Genomic DNA, 16,569 nt, shown 5'->3' with positions numbered 1-16,569 from the left:
GCGAATTCTTCTGGTGTCTCGAAACTAAATTATCCCATATGGACTTGAGGATTTCATTGGGCAGATTTGGGAGAGACATAGCGGTAGCCTGTTTCGAGATTTTAGATCGGGTGGATGAAGGCAATGGTCTCGAAAGAAATACTGCCTTGGTATCTTTTTTAGGTATAAATTGAGAGAAGGGGGAGACTTGAGGGAATTGAATACCTTATACTATTCCAGTGATGTTATAAACAGTCCCGTAAGCAGCCTCATCACATAAATAATCGGGTGTCAACATGAACTGTTATAACATAGAGGCCGAGTAGGATGAAGGTACGAGATACTAAAATGAAGTAGACACGATTTAAGGGTCAAGTATCGTCAAGAGGTTGAAAGGGAAGGCTGAGGGGTTCTATAATTGGCGATCTTATTTGGGCCTCTCGTCTCCGAATCAGCCTAATACTTCAGTTGAACAAACCTCGAAAAATAGACATGGCCTTTCGGGATTCAGGGAACTAGAGTGTTATTTCGTATTATCGCGTAGGCAACCATCTTTACCATCTTACGCCGCCGCTCAGTTGCAACTATAAGACTACATATATGCTAGCCAAGGATCTTGGTGATACAGTTTATTTCTACCTTCTTGCTATGCACAGCCAGGACCACCACCACATGATCAAAAACGACTCTCAGTTTACCGGTAGAATTCGAGTCTGAGAACCTGTTAGAACCATATATAACGAAAGTGAGGGAAAGGGTAACATACCTGTCAGCTTCCTGTCCGGTCTTAACTTGAGTAGAGTAAGCATCCTCAAGGTCAGACTGGATGATGTTGTATCGGTTCTTGCGAACTGCGCGGAGACCAGCTTCTTGCATGATTGCAGCAATAACGGCACCGGACAGCGGCTCATTTCGGACAATGAGAGAATCCAGATCCACCTCGGGAGACAAGGACATCTTTGAGGCGATCGTGGAGAAAATAAGTCGTCGCTCACGCCTATCGCGCAGAGACGGGAATTCAATCTTTCGATCCAAACGACCAGGTCGCAGCAAGGCTGGATCGAGGGTATCCGCTCGGTTGGTGGCCATGATGACCTTCACGTTGCTTGACTGCTCGAAGCCGTCCATTTGGTTCAAAAGTTCCAGCAGAATACGCTGAACCTCACGGTCTGCGCCGGTCTGTGCATCGAAACGCTTTGTGGCAATGGCATCGATTTCATCAATGAAAATGATTGCTGGTGAGTTTTCTCGAGCCATCCGGAAGACATCGCGGACCATACGCGGTCCCTCTCCGAGATACTTTTGCACGAATTCTGAACCGTTCACTCGAATAAAGCTGGCGGTGGTACTATTCGCAACCGCCTTGACCAACATAGTTTTTCCGGTACCTGGAGGGCCGTACAAGAGAACACCGCGAGGGGGGTCGATACCTAAAAAAAGAGACAAATATTAGACACGGCGCAAGTAAAGACGTCGCGTAAAGGGGAGACGCATACCGATTTGCTTGTAGAGGTCAAAATGCGTCAGAGGAAGCTCGACGGCCTCTCTGATCTCCTGCTTCTGCATATCAAGACCACCAACATCTGCGTATGTAACATCCGGCTTCTCATTCTCGCCTAGCATGGCAATAGAGGAGTCGGCCTCCGGAGGAAGGATGTCGACAAGAGCATTAGAATGGCGATGCAGTGCGACGGAGGATGACGGTTTCAGCTTTTCGCGGTCAAGGGTGGAGAGGATGCGGACGACATAATTCGAGCCGGTCGACGATTGTACGATACCGGTGCTAAAACAGATATTAGCTTTAATTCAGAATGATCACAGTTTTTCGACTATCGCACTTCTGATCGATCGCTTCCATGAACTGGCCAATGACCAAGGGTACACTCTGTATCCGCTTGATTTCTTCCTGTGCACGAACCAGCTCCCTCTTTAAACTCCTATTGATCCAGGTCAGCAAACACCGCTCTGCAGCTTCGCGAAAGCTGAACAAACCTTTGCTCATCCTTGATGTATTCCTCTTGGAGTTTGATGTATCTATGATTTGACTAGTCAGCTCAAGAACCAGGCTCCAAAATCCGACCCAAACATACTCCAGGTGCCTTTGCAGTTTCTTCAAGGTAGCATATTCATCACCGTCGTCAGCCCCTGTACCTTCGAGCGAATCTATGTTGGGAATCGTGTCCAAGGGAGCTGCCTTCGTGTGAGACGAGAGGGCGCTCGCCGGGTTCTCCACGGCGACGTCTCCCATTGCGGGTGGCGTAAAATGAGAAGTAGAAAAAAGTGGAGGTCTGTGAGTATATGGGAGATGGAAAAACGGGCGAAATGATGGTTGTGGTTGAGGAGTTTCGAGAGCCTTGTCTGTCCAGAGCTTCGCCAGCAACAACGATAGACGCATCACTCACGTAGCTCTCGCCCGGTGGTGGCACGTGACTTTGAAGCTTGGCATCTTCCACTGCTTGGCGTGGCGAGGAACCATCAGAAGCTCGGGGCTTCAAAGCAGATGTGGAATTATTCAATCAAGTTGCATAAAGATGCGAAAATGTAATAAACAATTTGGAAAGTAAATCTACATCTTAAACTACTCCTTCCTTTGGTTAACTAGCAATTTGCGTCGCATCGTACTTGCATATTGAACGATTCTACCGTATTCTATTCTATATATAATCCACCTAGGCGAGGTTTCCCGTTTACCAGATGTGGATATCCGATCTTTATCCTACGTTGAATAGTATACTTTAGAAAACTAAGCGGAGTCTTTACAGTATGTATCGATCACCCCACCATTTTCGTAGAAGTGCTTAATACTCTGCCCTCCATTCCTTCTGGGTTAGCAAAACCTTACATAGCAGGCAGGCTGAATATCTCAAGGTGCTCCGCATGAAGAGACTACTTTTGAAAACCACCCCAAAGAGCCAATCCCTTGCCAAAAAATGACTTGGCACTGTACCGGAAAGCGGCAGATATCGGGTTAGAGCTACATAAGGAGGGATCTTTCAGGAAGATTTGGAAGGCCGTGTACCTGGCGTGGGAGATGGTGTGGGCCAGAAGGAGGGCGTCGTCTGGAGATGAGCACTTCTTTGTACGGAGTAGTGTCAAAGCGGCAAGGGCGATCAACGCGACCCTAGTAATGGAAGGCGCAAATTCGAGTCCGGTCAAGAGTAGAACTCCCATGGCCTGCACGCACTGGCCGGACCGTCAGAATTCACAAAAATTATCTCACTCAGACGATGGTCAGATCCATGAGGCCGATCCGCGGCAGCAAGCGCCGAGCGGCGGTGGGTTCAGGCTGGCGACGCGAGGGGACGACGGAGGAGTATTGGCCCATGATCAATTAACTCATAATCGCGACCAGAGCAGGCAGGAGAAGCGCTTGGTTTGGGTTAGGATCTGAAAAGCCGGAGCCGAGAGCCAGCAAACAATAAGTAATGGAAGGAACAATCTACAGCAGCCATTAGCCACCAGCCACCGGCCGACATAATTGATCCTGCGGCTGGATGAAACATGCAATGGCACCCTTGAGTAAAGGAAGACAGACAGTTCCTGTGCCAGAATATAACCATTTCCTGCGACGTGTAACGGTAATTTCCCTCGGGATCTGAAGAACATCATCAACTTACCACAGTTGATCGCCGGTTCGGCAGCTACCACCAAATATCGCTTGAGTTTCCAGATGACGCAGATGAACCATCCAGAAAGACAGTCTACTGGACTCGGAGTAATTCGCAACTTCAGCCCCTTTCCGGGCAGCTGCAGACCGGCTGGCTTTGTGGTAGAACATTATCGCAGTCTCTTCCGTGTCCAGTCCTTCTCGCTGGCCCAAGACTTCGAAATCGGCCCAATCGTGATCTTCCATAGTGGAGCGTTATATGGACGTGGCGGGTGGGACAGCAATCCATGGACTGGGTACGGATCTCTTTTCGTAAACCCGTGATTGAAGACTGGAAAGTTGGATGCACCCAAGTATTGGTTTGAATACGGCGAGGGGTTTTGTAACGGTTGCCAAACAGTTGCAGCTCTGTCACTGCCCATCCATACCCTTTGACGCACTCGAGATTGGGCGGATCATTTCCATCAGGTGGGCAGCATGAGCCGTTATAATCTCCGTGACCGAACTCTCAAATCCCTTTTCTTTCTTTCTTCTTTTCTCTTGCCCTTTTTTTATTTATTTTCAACAGCCCGCTTTTGACGGCTCCCTTCTGTTTAAGCTGGGTTCAACGCTCATCACCTGCGTCTAGTCCCATGTCTACTAACTACGACAAGTGCGGAGAGCGATCCATTTACCAGTGGAATGATGAACTCCTGGCGCCTTTGATTTAAATTACAAGGCTTTTACGCCAGCATATACTGCCATACAATGATCACGGCAGCTATGATCAAGTGTCGCTGTTCGGCTCTGGAAACCACCTCGATGAGGACTGGCATAGGCAATACAAACCGGCTCACAAAGCAGAGAACTAACGGTGCAGGAAAGGGCCGCGCCAGAGAATGCTTTGCTACCATGGCCAACGGGTTGAGCAGCGTGCAGTAGGCAGCTGGCAGCAAGATTGAGATCGATCCCAAGAGATAGTTTGATTCTGATTGTTCCCCCGCTAGCACCGTGTTCCCTGCTGTGGACGGTGAGAGGGCGATGAGTGGCCGAGAACGCAGAGAGCGCATTCCACCGGCTCCATCCGGAGCGGAACAACGCACGCTCCCGGCACGCTCCCACTGGAAGTTGGAAACCCCTTTCCGCCTGCTAACCTCCAGAACGGACCGACTGACTTGCTTCTCCTGTGTCTCTGCTGCTAAGATTATTACTGCTCAGATCTGGTAAAATAACTTACTGGAAAGTTATACGCCAGTCTCCATCTGACTCTTGATATCCCTGGCCCTCTCTCCCATTGAATCTGGGGTGCTGCCTTCCTCCACGCCCGTCCCCATTCCGGCATCCCCCATCCCCTTGTGCCTCCACTCACCGGCTTTTCCAAGCGATCGAAAATTCCGCCTTTCTGAAAAACTAAAATAAGAAATAAAATACAGTACTTTGGCCAAGGGTGTTCCGTACTACAGTGTATGGTGCACTATCTCCAGGTACGTCTCTTTTTCCTTACAATCCTCCCCCGCCGCCTCTCTTCCCGCCATTTGGTCTGTTACACGCCTCGCACTCTTGTGGCCACGCACCGCGACTGGTCGGCTTCCGGCCATTACGGAACCACCGTGCCTTGCAAGACCTCTCTTTATGGGCCTGGTTGTTCTTATTATGTGTCCATTTTTTTTTTAAGCTTATTTATTCCCTTCACGAAAGTCTATATTGAAACACTGTTGTGGTGTTTTCTGCATCTTGGCAGCTCCCATCCGCAGCGGTTCGCTGACTGGGGCTTTTTCCACCAGACACACTCTTGTTTCCCTTTCACAGGTCCCGTGACCACCAATCCCTCGCAGCCTCCCTCAACCTGCCAACCGCTGCTATTTCGGGACTGGCTACCATCGTCCGCTTGCGAGTCGGCATTTTAATAGTCCAGCCTTGTCGGTATGTACATCCTTTTTTCTCTCTTTATCTTATTCATTATTGTTTTGTGATTGCCTGAGACAAATCTGTAATGCAATTCCCTATTTTTTGACTTTGCTCGAGGTCTTCGCGTTGGGTTGATCTGTTTCGGCTGTGCTTCGCCTCGGTCGTGTCGCAGGCCCAGGCGCGACGACTGACTATCCAAACTGACGCGTCAAGACCTCGAGCATCTATCGCAATTCGTGTATTTGAACCTGCTAATCACTACGATGTGAAATGTGGCCATTTTTGTTATTACTTCTTTCCCTATCGGTCGCTCGTTGAATGATGAAAAACGTTGCACCTGTGTCATCTTCTCTAACAGCGCTTTTGCCTTGCAGATGGGTTGGTAAAACCGCACGACATGAATGCCTGGCCTCTTGACGCCTCGAGCCTCCCAAACCATGAGAATGGCGCTTTTCATCAGGCGACCATTGACCCCTCTGCCGCCTTCCTCCACGCCTCTCCCACCCCCGATCCTAACCAGTTCCAGCGCATGTTCAATAATGGCGTCCCACGAAATGCATCCCCTGGGTTTGCCAACCCTAACCAGGTAATTCCATCCAAACGCCCGCGACCGGAAGATGGAATCTCAATGTCGCCGAGGCAAGCTCCTGGTGGACTTTCTTCGCGTTCACAAACACCTCAGCAGGTTCCCTATCCTGGATACCAGGGACCTGTCAATGGGGCGCCTCAATTCCCCCATCCAGGGCAGTTCCCGCATCTTCAGCAAGGCGCGTCCGGAAATGTTTCACAATCTCCAATTGTGCAAGATTTTGATCAACATGGCGCCCAGAGAATGGGGACGGCTTCTCCAAGCCCGTTCTCGCCTGCCGGTCCTCATATGGGAACTCAAATGTCTCCTTCACAATCCGACCACCCAAGTCGGGTCAATACACCACAAAACAACTCGTTCATGCCAGGTCAGCATTTCCCACAAGGAATGGGCCCTGGCTTCTCGCCCTCGCCCGCAATGACATCCTCTTCCGGGCAGCCGCCAATGCAGGCGCAATTCGGTGGTATGCCTCAGGGTTACCAACAGGCATTCGCCGCGCAGCAGCAGCAACAACAGCGGATACATGCTATGCAAATGCAGAACCAAAACCGCGCTATGAATATGAATCCCGCAGTGGCTGGCCGTCCCATGGTAGCGGGCATGAACGCCATGGCAAATCCACAGCAAATGGCTGCTATCAGGCAGATGCAGCAGACCATGGCGAAACCCCCGAACCCAGAGGGTTTTATGCGATCTTTGCAGAAATTCATGATGTCAAGGAATTTGCCTCTTGATCCTAATCCTGTTGTCTCTGGTCGCCCTATCAATCTTGTACAGCTTTATGCGACTGTTATGAAACTTGGGGGCTCAAAAAAGGTCACAGCTGCAAACATGTGGCCAGTGATAGCCCAACAACTCCAATTCCCCCCTGTTCAATTTCCCATGGCTGTTCAGGAGATTCGCGAACTTTATCAGAGAAATCTCGCTGCGTACGAACAAGCTTTTCTCAGCAGTCAGCAGAAACAGTTCTCAGACCAAGCTCAACCGCCTTCTGTACCACGACAGCCCAGTGATCCATCAGGCATGCAATTCCAATCTCCCGCTGTTAAACCCGCACCAGGATTCGACGGCTCTCAGCAATTAGGGCACGCCTCTCCTGTTAGCACATCAACTCCGAGTAGTGCGCACCAAGGCGCTGTTAATGGCTTCGCGACTCCCACGCCAGCCAAAGCACAAAATAAACAGCAACAAAACCAACATCGTCTAAGTGTTTCCCGCCAATCTCAACCACCAGCTACACCTCATGACCTTAATGGACCATTGTCTACCCAGTCTCCAGTTCAGTCTGAGAAGGGACCTGGCTCTGCCGCTGGGAAACCGGCCGATGAGGTTGATCAGTCCTCTACCCGACCTCTCGGGCATCCGATTCAAGACACATTCAAGCCTATGGTAATCTCAGATCATAAACTCCATGGTCCAGTTGCTGTCGGGGAGATGTACCAACTGGGAGAGGAAATTACAAGGTTAAAACCAAATGTGCCAACGTTTGCTGAGCTTGGTGTCATTGATATCCATGCTCTGACTATGGGCATCAAATCTGGAATTCATGCAGAAATTCGAATGGCATTAGATACGCTTGTTTCGCTTTCGTCCGAGCCCGGGGTCCAAATATCATTGGATAACTGTGATGACTTGGTTGACAGCCTGGTAGAATGCGCAGAGGACCAAGCCGATTTATTAGCGGAGCATTCCCCAGAGGTCTCAGAAATGATGCTATTACCATCTTATGAAGAGATTAAACGGGGTTGTCAGTCTGAATGGTCTTCCCTGGCCACAGTTTCTGAGTTTGGAAGCACCGAATACGAATTGGATCGGGCTGTCGACAGGCTCATATGTATTTCCACAATTCTGCGCAACTTTTCCTTCATCGAGTCTAATTTTGACATATTATCGACGCCTCCGGTTGTTGAATTTATCTCAACAATCGTTCGGTATCTTGGCACCAGGAACATGCTCCTCAGATCATACCAGAACACGTTGGATTTCATGAAGGATACCGTCACCTACCTGAGTAATGTGGCGCATGCTATCCATTTACCAAGCAAAGAAGATGCTGATTGTCTTTTACACTTTCTTCTATCCTTTGCGCCGTTCCCGGGGCCAACTATGTTATCCGATGGCGTCATGTTCACAACCTATAATCCGTCTGTTCATAAATATACGCCGGCTGCTGTTGATAGTTTGGCAAAACTTTTGGCACGAGACGAACCAAATCGGACGTTTTTCCGCTCAATATTCTCCAGCGATGGGGCCTCCACCGCTCAGCAAGAGCTTCTGACCCGGGCCTTTAGTCTGGCCATCTGCCCTGTTCCTAATCAGCCTAGGAAGCCGCTGGCAGTAGCAGACAGTCGCAAAGTATTTCTCATGCAGGGCCTTTTGGCCGCAGACATTCTCTCTGGGTTTGCTGAAGGGACAACTGCCAAATCTTGGCTTGAATCCGTGGATGGATTTGCTATACATCTCCTCCGCCTTTCTTGCCTTCTAAGCACAGAGCGTGTTCCACCGCCACTCCCGAACCCTCGTCAAACCCACGCTGCCAGGGCGCAGGCTGAGGCTGAGGCCGAAGCCTACGGTTCTATCATCAACCGAGGTTTAGCAATTCTTCGGCGCTTAGCTGAGAAGTCGAAATATGCTGATACAAACTCAACGCTGCGATTCCCATCTGGAATCCTCCCCAAGAAGGAAAGTCTACTTGGCGCACTGTTGATGCCGAATGTCGACCCAAGTGTCGTCCGACAACTGATAACGTACGCACGGCTTGCGGAATGATGAACCACGCCCTCTTTGTTTTGGTCTATTTTCTAGCGATGGCATTGACTGTTTTTGAATTTCATAAGTGACATTTTTTTCTGTCATGTCTTCTATTCATCCTCAGTAAACTATTATACAAATACCTTTATTCATTCTCGCAGTTTCTTCACTTCGTCTGGCGCCGGTGGAAAAGGGACTACTACTACTTTGTGAGGCGCGACAATTGTGTATTTTTTCTTTTCTTTTTTTTTTAACTTACGCTCTGTACAATGCTCAATACCCTCGGGCGAGAGATATTACGACGTCTAAAATGGTGCTTTATATGACCCCTAGCTTTCTAAGTAGAAGTCATAACCGCTCTCATATCTACCTCTGATCCGCGGCGGGACAGATGCTGTATGCCTGGTGTACAAGTATTTGGCATGTTACCCCTAGAATAGTTCCTTCACGAGGCCGTTTTGACCGGCCATCCCATGCTCTATTAATAAGAGCCAGTAATCGAACTAAAAGCTACCGATGAATGCATGACCGAATTCACGGCAGAAGCGAAACCACCCGCGTATCAGAATATCACGATGGGCCGTTCCAGCCGTCTTTCTACATGGCATGAAGAGTGAAACACGGCAGAACAGTTACAAGAATAGTATATCAAGATGAATAGCCATGAGATTCATTGAATATGCACTATTACATACAGAGGAATGCCTGAGCCACGCCAATAATACAGAAGCCAGAAGCCAGAAACCAGAGACGGGGAGAAGAGGCGATATAAGAAGAAATAGGAGATAAGGAAGAAAGAAAAGCGCAACTCCTGAATGACAAGATATGGAAATGTACACACCGCATCGAAAAAAAATAACGATGTGGAAAGGAAATAGGTAGACAGGTGGTGGTACCTAGTTTACCTGCCTATGCAAAGAGATAGGCAAAAAACGTGGGATGTAATTCAGTTGGCAGGGTCAAAGGTTGCCTTTTTGATATGGATATCAACCTTCCTTCCCTAGTCTGCTTTTCACACGTATTATTTGCGTTCGCGTCGTCTTTTGAAATGACCCATAGTGGCATTGGCATTAACACGGATGCTGGGTCGAGTTTGTTCGGGCGAGGTGGAAAATATCAATAGTATGGAATAAGATGACAGGTCGTGGATTAGGACGCGATCGAAGTACGGATAGTCGTAATCACGGCTTAAAAATTACGCTCAAGAAGAAACTTTTGGATCTCGGGTTTTCGCCAGCCCTGTTTGAATGATGTGTTAGTTCGCATTGTATAAAGTTGCAAAAGTCATAGGGGAAGAGAGCCGTACCTTAACAACGATATGCCCGTTTAGTCGGTTTATGGTAATTTCTGAACTCTTTGGAGCATTGCGCTCGCCGGACTCAAGTCCCAAGTATCGTGCAAGGTCGTTCCTCAAGGCGTCTAGGTCGCCCTCTGTCTTCTGGATTTTCGTCTGCTGCTTGGTTCCACCAGCCTTGGTAATGAGATAGACGGGCAGTTGGTTCGAGGGTGTTCGGCGAATGAAGTAGGGGAGATTTGTGAGTTGCAGGTTCGCGGCCGCCGGGGGGGGAGTGATGGTTGATGTGTTTTCTTTGAGGGTCTGGGATTGGCGTTTCAGTTGGGCGAGGAAAGTCCGGCGTTGCTGCGTGGAGATAGATAATTGAGAAGATGCGCGCTGGGACTGGAAAGGTGTTTCTAGGGTGAATGTTAGTAAAAATCCGTCAATTTCTTCGTATCCGCGATATAAAATATGAGCTATGCTGGATGGTATTGGCGCCGGTGGCTAACGGAATAGCTATAACGTACGAGAACTGATCAATCTAGATTGAGAGCATTGGGATGCCACTGAGCTACATAACCCTGAAGAAATAACAGGCTTTGCAGCGCGTTGTAGATAGCCTGAAACCACCGTCGACTGCTTGCGAACGGCGGAGGCTGGTAGAGACTGCATGAGAGAAGCCATCTCTGCAAGGAATACGCGGGTAGGGTCGAAGAAGAAGAAGTCAGCACAAGCTTGGTGCTGGATTCCCTCCGAAGGATAATGGACCACGCGGGTAGAGGGCGAGGGGGAGGTGGGAAGAGCGAGAAGGGACTCGATGATGGTCTGATTGATATCGAGACAGAAGCAGGACTTTTTGCTCTCTGAGCGGAGACCTTCCGCTAGTCCCGGAAAGGCTTAGCGCCCCAACCAACCCTCCCGCCCACATTTTCTGAATCTGAAAAGAAGCCGCACACTTTGCTCCTCATCCAAGACGAAGTCTCCGTCCCTTCGCATTCCCTCCCCATCCCCCCGGTCTCCTTCTTGTCGCTGTTCGCCATGGCAGCCAACATCCCTCCTTCCGCTGAGACCCTTCTCAGCGGCGCCGCAGCCCACAAAACCGCTGAAGAGATCGCCATCCAGTATGACCTGCTGCCCAAGCTCATTCCCTATCTCGACCGCCACCTCGTCTTCCCTCTGCTCGAATTCAGTTCCGGCCAGGATGACGACTCCGAAATTGTTCGCGCGAAATATGAGCTCCTGAAGCACACCAACATGACCGACTATGTAGCCAATTTGTGGCAGGAAATCAACAACTCCGACTCGGTGCCCGACGAATTTGTGAAGAAGAGAGAGGAGGTTCTTGCCAAGCTGCAACATTATCAGGATGAGAGCGAGAAAATCACCGAGCTACTGCAGGATGAGAGTGTTGTGGGCAACCTGCGGAGTGATAAGGTTGCAAACTTGAAGTTCCTTGAGGAACAACACGGAGTTACGATCGGGATGGTCAACAGTCTTTTCGATTACGGTCGGTTCCAGTACAGCTGTGGTAGCTACGGCAATGCTGCTGAACTTCTGTACCAATTCCGTGTTCTCTCCACCGATAACGACAAGGTTGCCTCGGCCACATGGGGTAAGCTGGCTTGTGAAATCCTCACCACCAACTGGGAGGGAGCTATGGAGGAAGTTCAGAAGGCCAAGGACTCAATCGAGACAAGACTTTTCAACAACCCCGTTGGCCAGCTTCACAACCGTTCCTGGTTGATCCACTGGTCTCTTTTCCCCTACTTCAACCACGACCCCGCCCGCGATGTCCTCACCGATCTTTTCTTCTCTCCCGCCTACATCAACACCATCCAGACCAGCTGCCCATGGGTTCTCCGATACCTCGCTGCGGCTGTTATCACGAACCGGAATCGTGCGCACAAGAACAACAGCGTCTACCAGAGGCAGTTGAAGGACCTTATTCGCGTTGTTCGCCAGGAGGGCTACGAATACACAGACCCCATTACCGACTTCGTCAAGGCGCTGTACGTTGATTTCGACTTCGAGGAGGCCCAAAAGAAGCTTGGTGAGGCTGAGGATGTGCTGCGAAGCGACTTCTTCCTTGTTTCTGCCGCCGATGCATTCATCGAGGCTGCCCGACACCTGATCTCCGAGAGCTACTGCAAGATCCACCAGCGGATTGATATCAAGTATGTGGAAATATGTGGCAGCAAAACGTTTAAAGGAAATGCTAACCGCTAAACTAGGGATCTGTCCACCCGCCTCGGCCTAAACCAGGACGAGGGTGAAAAGTGGATTGTCAACCTGATCCGCGATACCCGTGTTGACGCCAAGATTGACTACCAGGAAGGCACAGTGATCATGAACCACCCCCCTCAGTCTGTATACCAGCAAGTTATTGAGAAGACAAAGGGTGCCTTCTTCCGGACGCAGGTCCTCAGGTTCGTCAATCATGTTAGCCACGTTATCCTTGAAAACCTAACTAACTCGTACCTTTTCAGCGCCGCCGTTGCGAAATAAATTCAAACTCCGTCGTATTTGAATATTCAAAAGAAATCCTCTTTATATTCCCTTGTTGGTTCTGTTCATGTTGGTAGTATTCCCCTGCAGAATGCGCGGGCTTCTTCTTGAATGATGGAAACCCAGCAGAGTGGCATAAGGCCGGCGTTCAGGTGGTCCCGCTTTCGACTTTTTACCTCTTACTTATTTTCCTATTGTCTACCTATCCATCATTTCTGTTCCTTTTCTTCTACCTACTCTTAAACGGCTCGTCTGGCCCTTGGCCTGTCGAATCTACAGTGCTAAGAGGAACAAATCAGCAAGGTAGAAGGGAACGATGGGAATACTGTCTCTCTCCCCCACTTTTTTTACCTCCTTCCCTCTAGTGTGAGTGTGGCTCAGGTGTGATACTTTGGTCTCACCACACTATGTACGCTCACGACTCAAAATCATCAAGTCGTCTACTATCTTCCTACATGTATTGACCTGATCGATGTTGTTACGAATGACCTATAGAGATGATGGAAATAAACCGATATTTGATTCTCTGCAGTAATTAGTATTTTTGGTATTTCCTATGTTCCACAATAAAATTAAAAATAGAATTGGCATCTATAAGATTATAAGTTGTACTGTGTCTATCATTCTCGTCCCTCACAGCCCAGCCAGTTCCCCTTGTATCGATATACCATATCTCTTCTATATACATTTAGGTATTTCAACTAGGGTTCACAGGACACCCACCTTTGTATTGACCCTCTGGAAAAGCAGGTGGGGATACTGAACACGCGAGACAAAGATAGACGGGAATTAAAATAGAAATCTAGTACAGGGGATATCTCTGGTGTCCAAAACAAACAACCTGGTGGAAAAGTGTCCAAGAAAAACAACTAAACAGACAGACACACAGTCTTGTATGCAAGGGAGGGAAGGCAATAGGGAACGGGAGATGCAGAGTCTAATAGATGGAGCCCGAAACACCGAAAAAGAAATGCTGGGGTGAGGCTTTCGTCCTTATAATGGAATACCATACTCGTAGGTCGATGGCTAAATAAGAATGTCCTGGACTGGAGCTAGATGAGCGTTATAGTTATAAGGACGAGATGGGGATTAGAACGCGCGGGGAAGAATTAGAGAAATGGTAGCAGGATAAGTCTGGTGGAATGTGATAAGGGGAAAGATGAGACTTGATGAAGATGTTTCGATAAGTCCGCTAATTATCATTCTCGTCTGGACTCATAATCCCCTGGTCGTCTGCGTGGAGGACCCGATGGAAGCCGAACGGGGATTATTTCGTTGATGTAGGGTTCTGATTGCGGATTGGATTCGCCGGCCATTCGGAGCGTCTCTTGTCGTTCATATTCCCGGGACATTACTGCGAGGTCGTTTATTTGTTCCTGGTTTGGAGGTCAGCGTATGCTCTCCACGACCATATTATCAAAAAATGGTGGATGAATGGATGGAGGGAAGATATAAAAGCGGAAGAGGAAAGACATACTCTTGTTAAAGGTACACCAACAATCAAGTAACCTTCACGCCCCTTTTAGCCTCATAAGTATAAGTGGTTAGGGCGAGTGTTTCCTTCTCATGCGGTGCGGAAGAATAGATCCATGAGATCATGTCGGAGGTTTACCTGGTAAGTGTATGGCCGGACAGTTGCAGATGGTCCCAGGAAGTATTGGATGTGGCCTAATACAATCTGGCGGGAAAGTCCATATCCTGGCAACCAGTATTGCTGAACTTGAGACATATCGTTTTTCTCTTTGTAACCCGAGGACCGTTCTCTATGAGAGCAAAGTGTCGTATGTATTTGTATGTGTACATGCGCGTGTGTTGTGTGGCTAAGAGTCAGTCCGCTTTAAGACAAGTACTATCATGCGGAATGACGGGGGTAGTGACGATTATGAGGGCCTCGTAAGCAGACACATACAAGCCCCTTTTATAGAGGTATATATGCTTCACATATTCCTTCCATGCACGGAATTATTAGTAAAAAGAATGAGGAATGGAAACGGTCTGCGTTTTTACGTGGAGATACTTCTTTAAAGGTCGGCGACGCCCAGGAGGAGTCGGGTCACTCGCTGATCAGCACAGTCTAATAAACAATCAGCAGCGATATTGCACTTGGGACAGCAAGGGAGCTCACGATGGATCCTGTGACAGACAGATGAACAGCGGAGTGAGTTGCGAAGGCTGTTTCTGGCCTACAGTTCATGTCGGATCCCGGCGAAACCGCCTCACTCTTTTATCCAACCCTTTTGCTCCGGTAATTAAAAGACAAAAGTGAGGCTTGGACCACAATAGGGACTAAGCTCTTTTCAACAAATCGAAGCAATTTCTGGTATTGCCGGTCAAATCCCAGGCGTCACTCCGGTTCTCTGACCCTCTTGGCCGACACTGCGGTGAACCTTCTCCCTGCATCCAAAGCAATCCGCCATTTTATGTATGATGCCGTGGCTCCAGGAATGGGGCATCGGAGGCCCATCTCGCAGCTCCTCTTCGGTGCGTCCCGCAATTTTGGTCTGTTCGCTTGGGACTAAGGGGCAGACTGCGAATACCTTGGTTCCCAATATCATGGGGGCCCAAATTCCTCAACCGAGCGTAGTGACACCTGCATTAAACAGACGCGGGTAGGATAGAATCTTGATGTGTAGATCTGGTAAAAACCCACATTGAGCTCAGCCCTCCCTGGAGCTTGAATAGAAGCCAATCATATTGCGGCGCATCTTGGAAGGATCGAACATTTCTTTTTTCTAACCAAGCTCCTGTGCTCTCCGCCCTGTTGGGTCTTTGGCGCCCCGGCTCCGGGTTGCGAGGTTGGATGCAGAGTTGACAAAACAGGATAAGAATCGTCCGAACACCAAATCTCGACGCCTTATGCAAGGCTCCCATTTGGGAAAGGTGCTTGGCTTTTTGCCCACGCAGTGTCTTTGACAGGGTAGGCGTAAAGAGAAACGCACATATGGATACACTACGGTCGCGATTGGCTTTCCATACTCCATTGTCTTTTCCAACGAATCCATGTTGTCTCGTATCGGGGCCTGCATGCTTCTCCAGTCCACTTCGCAAAGAGTCCCAGACAAAGCATGCCATTGCCCAAGACCAGCGTACTCCACAATGATAAAGCTCCTCGACAGGGTGACTAACTGGGGGCCGTTGATTCCTCGGTCTTTGTTGTAACGTTGTCAACATCTACTGCTGCACAAACTTACGGAAGCAGTCTGGTATGTACCTAAGAGCCGTAGAGCTGACAGGTATGAGTGGCCCATGAGTCCCAAATAACCAGAGTAGTTGAAACGTACGCGTCAGTTAGTGTTCCAAATCCACAACTCTCTGCACAATACTCCGCGAGGGAAGACGTGACTGTTGTTCCTTTACACTTGAAGGACAAACATCGCCACCGAAGATAGATAAGCCCTTGAAATAAGAAGAGTCTAGGCTCAGTCGGTGTATGGTCTGCTCAATCTGATCGACATACTAGACAGTCTGGAATCTCGCCGGCCATTGTGGAACTGAGTGGCCAGAAGCTGGACCGTCTTTTTGGTGGACCAAGTCGAAGACCAAGTTCGAGTCGGTGAAGCAGTGATACAAATCCTGGAGTATTGCTTCTTGGGTACCTTACCTACAATAACACCGTAAGTATCTACCTCGGTAGGCGTAGATATTTCCCATTGCTTGTCAAGATTGGCTCTTATCTGTCGTTTGGATAATTGGTGATACACGGAGGATGGGATCCTGCCAGTCCTAAGAGTCCTTCGTAGGTGGAACGCGATTCCTTTTGAGGGACACATCTCTTCGGCATATGTGACGAGGTAGTCGCTCCGCTGCGAGGAGAAATACTAAACGTTGCCAGCCTCGGGGAAACGCACAATGGAAGATAACTCGACCTATCAGAAGAAGTAAGTATCCGAAAATGTTGGCTTCTCTGCCCAATTGGAGCGCTAAGCTGGTAATCTTCGAAAGGAGGTGATCATGTGATGAGTGTTGATGCGAAGA

At 49.0% G+C, this 16,569-nt stretch overlaps 6 protein-coding genes across 6 annotated transcripts; 3 read left to right on the top strand and 3 right to left on the bottom strand.

The window, feature by feature from the left end:
• Nucleotides 1-473: 473 nt before the first annotated feature.
• rpt3 (proteasome regulatory particle base subunit RPT3) lies at nucleotides 474-2,510 on the bottom strand. The gene is made up of 6 exons (XM_040811964.1): nucleotides 2,070-2,510; nucleotides 1,972-2,013; nucleotides 1,818-1,916; nucleotides 1,476-1,762; nucleotides 746-1,409; nucleotides 474-692 (listed from the first exon to the last, which is right to left on the bottom strand). The coding sequence occupies exons 1-6, from the start codon at nucleotides 2,372-2,374 to the stop codon at nucleotides 674-676; spliced, it is 1,416 nt and encodes a 471-aa protein (XP_040665959.1). The 5' UTR covers nucleotides 2,375-2,510; the 3' UTR covers nucleotides 474-673.
• Nucleotides 2,511-4,833: 2,323 nt separating this feature from the next.
• ASPVEDRAFT_554279 (uncharacterized protein) lies at nucleotides 4,834-5,671 on the top strand. The gene has a single exon (XM_040815073.1). It carries the CDS (start codon nucleotides 5,032-5,034, stop codon nucleotides 5,470-5,472), a length of 441 nt encoding a protein of 146 aa, XP_040665958.1. The 5' UTR covers nucleotides 4,834-5,031; the 3' UTR covers nucleotides 5,473-5,671.
• A 613-nt stretch (nucleotides 5,672-6,284) lies between these two features.
• ASPVEDRAFT_39613 (putative ARID/BRIGHT domain protein (SWI1)) lies at nucleotides 6,285-8,834 on the top strand (the record flags this gene model as incomplete). The annotated part of the gene is made up of 1 exon (XM_040811963.1): nucleotides 6,285-8,834. The coding sequence occupies exon 1, from the start codon at nucleotides 6,306-6,308 to the stop codon at nucleotides 8,829-8,831; it is 2,526 nt and encodes an 841-aa protein (XP_040665957.1). The 5' UTR covers nucleotides 6,285-6,305.
• A 1,167-nt stretch (nucleotides 8,835-10,001) lies between these two features.
• Nucleotides 10,002-10,773, bottom strand: ASPVEDRAFT_129085 (mitochondrial 54S ribosomal protein mL49; the record flags this gene model as incomplete). Its single annotated transcript, XM_040806607.1, has 3 exons — nucleotides 10,002-10,052; nucleotides 10,120-10,505; nucleotides 10,617-10,773. The coding sequence occupies 3 exons, from the start codon at nucleotides 10,771-10,773 to the stop codon at nucleotides 10,002-10,004; spliced, it is 594 nt and encodes a 197-aa protein (XP_040665956.1).
• Nucleotides 10,774-11,127: 354 nt separating this feature from the next.
• Nucleotides 11,128-12,594, top strand: ASPVEDRAFT_128177 (eukaryotic translation initiation factor 3 subunit E; the record flags this gene model as incomplete). Its single annotated transcript, XM_040806523.1, has 2 exons — nucleotides 11,128-12,263; nucleotides 12,321-12,594. 2 exons carry the CDS (start codon nucleotides 11,128-11,130, stop codon nucleotides 12,592-12,594), a joined length of 1,410 nt encoding a protein of 469 aa, XP_040665955.1.
• A 2,430-nt stretch (nucleotides 12,595-15,024) lies between these two features.
• On the bottom strand, nucleotides 15,025-16,119 carry ASPVEDRAFT_553206 (uncharacterized protein). The gene is made up of 2 exons (XM_040815056.1): nucleotides 16,052-16,119; nucleotides 15,025-15,990 (listed from the first exon to the last, which is right to left on the bottom strand). The coding sequence occupies exon 2, from the start codon at nucleotides 15,763-15,765 to the stop codon at nucleotides 15,190-15,192; it is 576 nt and encodes a 191-aa protein (XP_040665954.1). The 5' UTR covers nucleotides 15,766-15,990; nucleotides 16,052-16,119; the 3' UTR covers nucleotides 15,025-15,189.
• Between the last annotated feature and the right edge of the window lie 450 nt (nucleotides 16,120-16,569).

The sequence above is a fragment of the Aspergillus versicolor genome (genome assembly GCF_001890125.1).
Source record: "Aspergillus versicolor CBS 583.65 unplaced genomic scaffold ASPVEscaffold_3, whole genome shotgun sequence".
Classification (NCBI taxonomy): Eukaryota; Fungi; Ascomycota; class Eurotiomycetes; order Eurotiales; family Aspergillaceae; genus Aspergillus; species Aspergillus versicolor.
This window is presented reverse-complemented; position numbering and strand designations above follow the sequence as displayed.